This window comes from Molothrus ater, chromosome 8 (genome assembly GCF_012460135.2).
Source record: "Molothrus ater isolate BHLD 08-10-18 breed brown headed cowbird chromosome 8, BPBGC_Mater_1.1, whole genome shotgun sequence".
Taxonomy (NCBI): Eukaryota; Metazoa; Chordata; class Aves; order Passeriformes; family Icteridae; genus Molothrus; species Molothrus ater.
This window is the reverse complement of record NC_050485.2, coordinates 34,807,202-34,814,701: the sequence shown is the minus strand read 5'-3', so window position 1 is coordinate 34,814,701 and position 7,500 is coordinate 34,807,202. Positions and strand designations below refer to the sequence as shown.

The 7,500-nt window shown below is 42.5% G+C and overlaps 1 protein-coding gene across 2 annotated transcripts in view; it reads left to right on the top strand.

The window, feature by feature from the left end:
* Positions 1 to 7,500, top strand: part of EBF3 (EBF transcription factor 3) — a 119,657-nt gene that overhangs the window by 73,113 nt on the left and 39,044 nt on the right. For both annotated transcript variants that reach the window (XM_036385936.2, XM_036385934.2), the window contains exons 7-8: positions 2,890 to 2,971; positions 5,887 to 6,004. In XM_036385936.2, coding sequence (XP_036241829.1) covers positions 2,890 to 2,971; positions 5,887 to 6,004 — 200 coding nt within the window. The remainder of the gene's footprint in view (positions 1 to 2,889; positions 2,972 to 5,886; positions 6,005 to 7,500) is intronic.

Sequence of the window (7,500 nt, the reverse complement as noted above, 5' to 3'; positions counted from 1 at the left end):
GGAGAGCCAAACCTAGAAAGGCTTGAATTCTCATTCTTGTCTCAAAGTTTGAGATGAGACCAAGCAGAGCTCTGCTCCAGGTCCTGGCTTCTTGCTGTGCCACAGAGACCTCGTGGTTGGGGTGGCAGGGATCGGTTTGCAGTGCCCATAGTCCTTGGTGGTCAGCTGAGAGCAACCACCAAGGCACTCATCTCCTCCTGGCACGGAGGAACACCCTGCCTGGGAACGTGGTTTTTAGCTTATGTTGTCTTCCTCTGAAAAGCTTGTCCTGATGCCACCTGTGCTCTGTGGGCTCTGAAAGCACAGAGTAAAGAGAGAAATAAAATATCTCAGCATCAAGGAATGTAGTGGAGCTGAAATGAGAGTGCTGCTTGTGTTCACTCCAGCCTGGCATCAATATTTAGCCCGGTGCTCAGAGCATCCTAATAAACTTGATGATGTCTAATTTCACCAAGAGTGGGTCCTTTTCACCAAATAATGGAACAAATACCGGTTCCAGTTGATGTTTAGTGAAAGGGTGCTTAATGGCCCTTTTTCTTTGACAGGATGTGAGCTCTCTGTATAGAAACAATTCATCATGAACGCTTCACGCTAAAAACAATCCACGAGGAGCAATACTTAGCATTCCTAGTGCACAATTCATTGGAGAATTTCCGAGCAATTTACAAACATTAGCTCAATAAGCCTCACAACACCCATTTGAGATCAGGAAAAAAAAAAAAAAAAAAGAAGAAAAAGAAGAAGATAAGATACTGCTCTTCATGTGGCACTAAGGAGCCGTAGAGCTGGAGGCTGGTCCCAGCTCCTGGCTCCCCAGAACTGGGTGGTTCTGTGTGGGCCTGGGCATCAGCTGGGCTTTGCACAGACTCACAGTCTGGGTGGTGGGAACTGTGCAAAACCAAATAGAGGTGTGACAGAAAGGATGTTACCTTTGGAATAATAGAATCGTGGAATGGTTTGGCTTGGAAGGGACCTCGAAGATCATCCAGCTCCAACCCCTCTGCAATGGGCAGGGAACCTGGCCTACAATCAAATGATCTGAAGAGAATGAGTATCTCAAATAAAAACAACAAAAACAACAACAAAAAAACCAAACTAATCCAAAACACTGAAAAAACTCAAAAACATAACAGATAAAATTGGGGAGAACTTGTGCCTTACATAGAGGCAGTTTCATGGAGTTGCTGATAACATCCCTGCAACAGCATCCAGAAAACCTGAACATCTGAGCTAGGGGATCATGTCATCCACCACAGAGATCCAGATCTTTTTCAGCTCGACAGCTGAAACCCCTTTACAGGTTTTGGGATAGGAAGTTTTAAAGAAATGTGCATTCAGCTGAACTGTCAGCATCGATTTATTTATGCAGTTTCAGTAAACCTGGTTGTTTCCCTGCTTGCCTCTCTGATATGAGAGATTGATCCTTCAGCATTCGTGTCCTGAGGTAACATCAGGGTGCTGCTCAAGGTTTAATGGAGAAGGAAGAGCTGGGATTAAACGTTTTTGATTAGGAGATGTTCCCATAATGCTCCTGTATGACCCTCAAAGCTTCTCAGGATGTGGTGCAGCCACTGTTGTTCTTTCTGCTGGCCATGGCTGGGCCTTGTTGGGTGCTAAAGGAGGAAAGATGTTCCTGTCTTGCCTCCGGCCAGGAATGCTCTTGGCACATGGAAACTTCTGTGAGGTGTGTGCAGCAAGAATAGTCCCAGTCACTTATGAAGACTGACATGAGAGAATAAATCAAAGTTGTTCATATTCTGAACGTGGAAGCTCTGGCTGACCTCGCTGTCCAGCATGTGCAAAGTTGGGCAGCACGAGCTGCTGGACCGGAGCATCTGAGGAACTCTGGCTGAGGAGAAAATCCTGAGCTTTGCTGGTCATTAGTGGTCAGTCATTAGCCAGAAAAGCTAATAAAGACATAGTTTTATTATGAAAGATGCAAACATGAGTGCATAAGCAAAAAAGATGATGTCAGGCTGCGATTGTCCTCCTGAGGATCCCGCGGTTTGCTTCACCTGCAGGGTGGAGACTTCCCAGAGCAGCTCGTTCCTGCGGTGCAGGAGGGCGGCACAAAGGAGTTTCCATCTTCCCAAGCTTCCCCCTTCCCTCTAAGTGCTTGCTGTGCTCCCCTGAGGCAGCGTGGCTGCAAAAACGGTTTATGGGGAGATGCCTGGATGATAAGGGTTAGTCCTAAATAATTGCTGGTTGCCGCTCAGCAGAAATAAGCTGGATTTCGATCCCTGGGTAGAGCGACTCCTCACAGCTGAAGGCTGGCAAAGGTTGAAGAGGTCGTAAGACAGGGCCTAATTTGCCATGTTCCTTCCCTTTCAAAAACAATGAGGGAGCCGGGGCCTTGCCGGTGGGCAGATCCTGCCTGGATCTCCCTGGAGTCAGCAGGAGTTGGATCGAGTCCCTTTGAATAGCTCGAGTTTCCAAACCGGAGGCAAAGCCAAGTGTTTTTCAGAAGATTGATCATTACCTTTGGAATTTTTCGACGTAGAGGTCATTACTGCTAATATAAGTTGTGAAAAAATGAAAAGTATTAAAAAAATAGAGACAAATTCTCATCTGGTGTAAGTCATTGCCTTTGAAGTCAATGAGTCATTGAAATCAAGTTTCCCACACCGAGCTAAGGATATGGCCTGGAGTCAATACATTTGTAGTTGTTGAAAAATTAAAAATATAAATTTGCCTTTCCTTGGCAATAATGTTCTGTTTATGACAGAGATCTTATGCTTTAAAATAAGTTCATTAACGAATGGGAAAGTAATATTTCACTACCAGTATTCTTTTGGGTATAACTATTTATGATTAGATTTTATTAAACTTCTAAAAAATTGGATTTACATTTTGATGAATCTAATAGATTTCAATTTTGTATTTTTATAGATTCTTTCTAAAGTTTTTCCTCAAGTGCAATCAGAACTGTTTGAAGAATGCAGGCAACCCACGAGACATGCGAAGATTCCAGGTACAGATCCCTCTAAATGCATAAATGATGTATACAAGACTTGATCACATCTTCATCTTGAACTTATGAAAAAACACAGTCAGTGCTTCCAGTCATTGTTGTTCCAGTGCTTAAAAAAATGCTGTCAGTATTTCATATTGCTCCCATTAATTTAAGTGCTGGTTCTGAAGTTCTGCAGGGGGCTGTAATGGATCAATGCTGGAGCAAGCGGATCTTCCCTTAAGAATTATTTCCCTGAATTCCTTCCTACTATCACTTTGTGTTGTAGTGTGCTCAGACCTGCAGAGGTTTTACGTACACTGAGTAGTTTGATCTTACTGTAAGAACACAGCTTTGGAGCACAGGGAAGCTTGAAACTCACACTTCTCTGGTTCACAACTTGTAGATCCAGCAGTGGTGGCCCAACCCACAGATTTTTGTTTCAATGTTTAATACTTCACTTTCTCCTTACAGCTTTTGAGATATCCTGTGGTGAATCATAGCACTACAGAGAGGCAGCTGACGGGATGGACAAATTATTTCCTCTGTATCTGGGGTCATTCGAAAGGCTCGTTAGGAAATAACTGCCTTTTTTTTGTTTTTTTCCAAAATATTTCACAATGATTCATATTTGATTCCAGCAATAAAGTAGTATTGAGATGTTCAGGACTTTCTCAGTTTGGAGAAGAATTACTTGTGGTTAAACTTGATAGCAAAACATGTGACATCTGTTTTCATGCACAGCCAACCAACCGGGGAAGTCAGCACCCTTGAGCCATCCAACAGAAAAGATCTGTAGCTAGGGAAAAAAAAAAATTCCTTCAAAACAATCGAGCCAGGCTTCCATTTTTCATGCATCTCAGCTTCACGTGGCATCGGTGGTATTGATCCATCTGAACAGAACAGAAGGTCAAACCTGGAATGAGTGGAAATGTCCTCTTTGTCTCACTGATGACTAAATGAAGCATCAGTCACGAGTGATCTTGTGGTCGACAATGGAGCCAGTAGGCACTAGAAAGACTTTCCTGGGTCTCTTTAGCTAATCTCCCTGCCTCTCAGAAGGTTTAACAGGACTTAACAGGATGTCAGATCTTGAACAGTATTTTTACCTGGTTTCCCTGCCTCAGCACCTTTGTGGAGGTGCACTGCAGGAGTGAGGCGATATAACAAAGCGTAGCACGTCGACTTTCTTTTGCTGAACTACAGTATTTTCCCTTGGTGGCTGACCTATATAGACATGACAGAACAAAAATAGTTGTCATTTTCATATACACCTTGCTCTGTCTCTTTAATACACCGTGTTCTAGGAACCAAACCCAGAAATCCTGGCTGGAAATCACGCTTGCATGTTTTGCAATATTTCTGGAAGTCTGGGAATCTCATTAAGAGTGAAAGAGGATAGCCCAGTGGCCTGGCAGCAGCTCTGCGGCCGAGCTGAGCGTGCAACCTCAGCACTCTCCGAAGTGGATGTTGACAAGAGAGAAGGTGTCCACTTCTGGGAGGAGAGAGCTGGGGAAGCAGAACAGCCTGGCAGAGAACTGCCCCGGGGCTGTTCTAAAGGGTACCGCAGATGGCTGTCTCCAAGGAGGCAGGATACACAGAAAAGGTGCTGTGATAGCTGAGAGCTAATTATGGCTTGTGAATAAGAAACAGGATCAGAGGTGATCCAAAACATAGAAGCAGACAAGAATTTTCTTCTGATGCCTTGGACCAGCTCTGTGCGGAGGAGGCTCTCTGCTGCCCTTTCATTCGTGTTCGTTAAGTGTTTTGGTTTAGAAGCTGGTGGGAGAACCCTGCAATCATCTTTGTTATGACCAAAATTTAGATAAAAGGAAAGTGGACGCTAAGCTTTGTCCCGCCTTTGTCTGCCCTCACCAGCTGTGTTGATAAGGTCTGACTTAGGCAGTGACTTTACAGACTCTACTCACCCCAAAGGAAAACCTGCAGTGGTCGCTTCCTTTAGACAACCTCGAACCACAGTGAAGGGCCCACGCTGGAGTATTTAAATAAGATGCAAATGTCAGTCTGGGATAGCAGTGATGCACCTACGAAGCCGTGCTCCACACGAGCCCCGCGCAGCTCGCAGTTTCCTCCTGGGCTGGCGCTTCCGGAGGAGTCCCACGGCTCCATTGTGGAGGTGTTGGCATCGGGAAGGTTGTGCCTTTTGCATATGTTCCTTTGCCATTTTCGACTGAGAAGCAGCTGGAAGCCAAAGGAGGCCCTATCCATCATCTCTTCTATGGCCGGACTCTGAACCTGGACACAAGAATAGGAGCCTTTCACTCAAAAATAAAGGAGGAAATTCCATTGACATACCAGGGTCAATCACCATCCAAATGAACTTGAGAAGGGATACTTTTCATGGATTGAAAACACTTTCACTATTCATATTCAACTCGGCCTTTTCAGATGCAAAAAAGTTCATTATCAGACATTAAATGTAATTGTAAAACTGACCTGGAGATCATTTACTGAAGAAAAAATGGGGAGTTACGACGGCTCTTGATTTATTAAGCTTTTTTTATTTGGAATCCTCACAACCCTTCATTTGAAGACAGTCTCAAGTGAACAAATTTTAATTAGATAAACTATCTAATCAATATATCAACAGATCAATCAAAACAGCAGCTTTTAAAATGAGTGGCTAGAGGGGTGTTTCTGAAACTAATGGCTAGAAGAATATTTCCCTGAATTGAATTCATTTGTTAGCATAATAGGAGATTAAACTCTAATTAGTGTAGCAGGTTCTGAAGAGAAACAATTGTGAGTTAAAAATCACCAGTGGTCGCCACGTAAACAAAGATGTATTCAGAGATGTCATTCACTCAGTTTAAATAGAAACAGAAAAGTGACAGGATACTGTTTTGTCTTACGACATCTGATTCGGGGAAAACCTGCAGGATTTTTGAAATGTGGGGTTTTGTTTTCTCTTCCAGGTTGTTGTATCAACAACAGTCAATGTGGATGGCCACGTGCTGGCTGTCTCAGACAACATGTTTGTACACAACAATTCCAAACACGGGAGGCGGGCTCGCCGCCTTGACCCCTCAGAAGGTACGGCCCCTTCTTATCTGGAAAATGGTAGGCACACATTTACATGTCCTTTTTTTTTATTTGCAATGCTTTTTTTTATTTTATTATTTTTTTTATTTCCCTTTTTTTTTTTTTATTTTCACCATACTTTATGTTGAGACACCACTACATTTACTTTTACATCATTTCTTCTCTCATCCATCAAAGCACCCATTAAAAAAAGTCCATTAGTATTTCTCAGCCCTTGTCAACTACAACACGGACGCTTCTGAATCAGCTTCTGACTTCTTTCTTTATTTAATACTTACAGTTTTGCCGTCACAACCAATTTTTCATCTTTTCCTGTTTTATTTCTTCTCTTTTTTTTTTTTATTTCAGTCTTGTTTTGCTTGCAGCTTTTTCTTGCTCTTTAATTTGACTTGATTTTATTTTGGCTTGTCATATTCCTTGATCCAAAGGTACAGTCTCAGGTTATGTATGCAAGTTTAAGTGGATGGTAAAAACATGACCGAATCCGTAAAGAATTTACTGTGAGGTCAATTTCCTGTGCCTGGGCCTTAGTGCAGATTATGGCAGGAGGGGGTTTGGATGAGAAAAACAGCATAAAATGTTTTTCTTCAGCCTGACTCAATGTGATTGACTTCTTGCCTGAACTGCAAAAGGAAGATAGGCTGAGATGAAGAGGAGAATGGAAAGTGTCTCTGAAAATCCAGAATTGTGAAATCCTATCTTTTTGGAGCCCATCAGCCCTGAATCACTCACACACAATTGCAGCTGCGCCTGGACATGTGCACACATGTATTTATTGTCCTGCAAAGCCCAAAATAGTCATTTGGATTTAAATATCACTTCGTTTGGACTGTAAAATATACCAGTGTAGGGATGCAAACCAGGTCTCAAGAAACTTCTGTTTAAGAAAATTAGGATAGGAGAGGATGGGATAGGAGAGGATGGGATAGGATAGGATAGGATAGGATAGGATAGGATAGGATAGGATAGGATAGGATAGGATAGGATAGGATAGGATAAGATAGGATAGGATAGGACAGAACAGGATAGAATAGAATAGAATAGAATAGAATAGAATAGAATAGAATAGAATAGAATAGAATAGAATAGAATATTTTCAGTTAGAAGGATCATCCAGTCCAACTTCCTGAAGACTTTAGCCTTGCCCAAAATTTAAGTGCACATTGAAATACCTTTAATTTTAATGCATCTTGAGTTCTGGAAGAGTTAGACTCTCAAACCTGCTATGACCTGACATGCTGGGCCATGCACACCAGCTTCCACGGGACTCCTCTTGCGAGTTGTTACTAACACACTGACAGGATCATGGCTTTTTACACTAATAAAATTAATTAAAGTGATAACAATACTAAGCTGCTAATACAATCACTGTCGTTTTACGTTTCAAATAGTATTTACCAACGGGCAGGGAGGGGAATGAATGAGGCGAGCACCAAGTATCAGAAGGAAACGCGATCTAGACATCAAAAAATGGAAAGCCATTTACA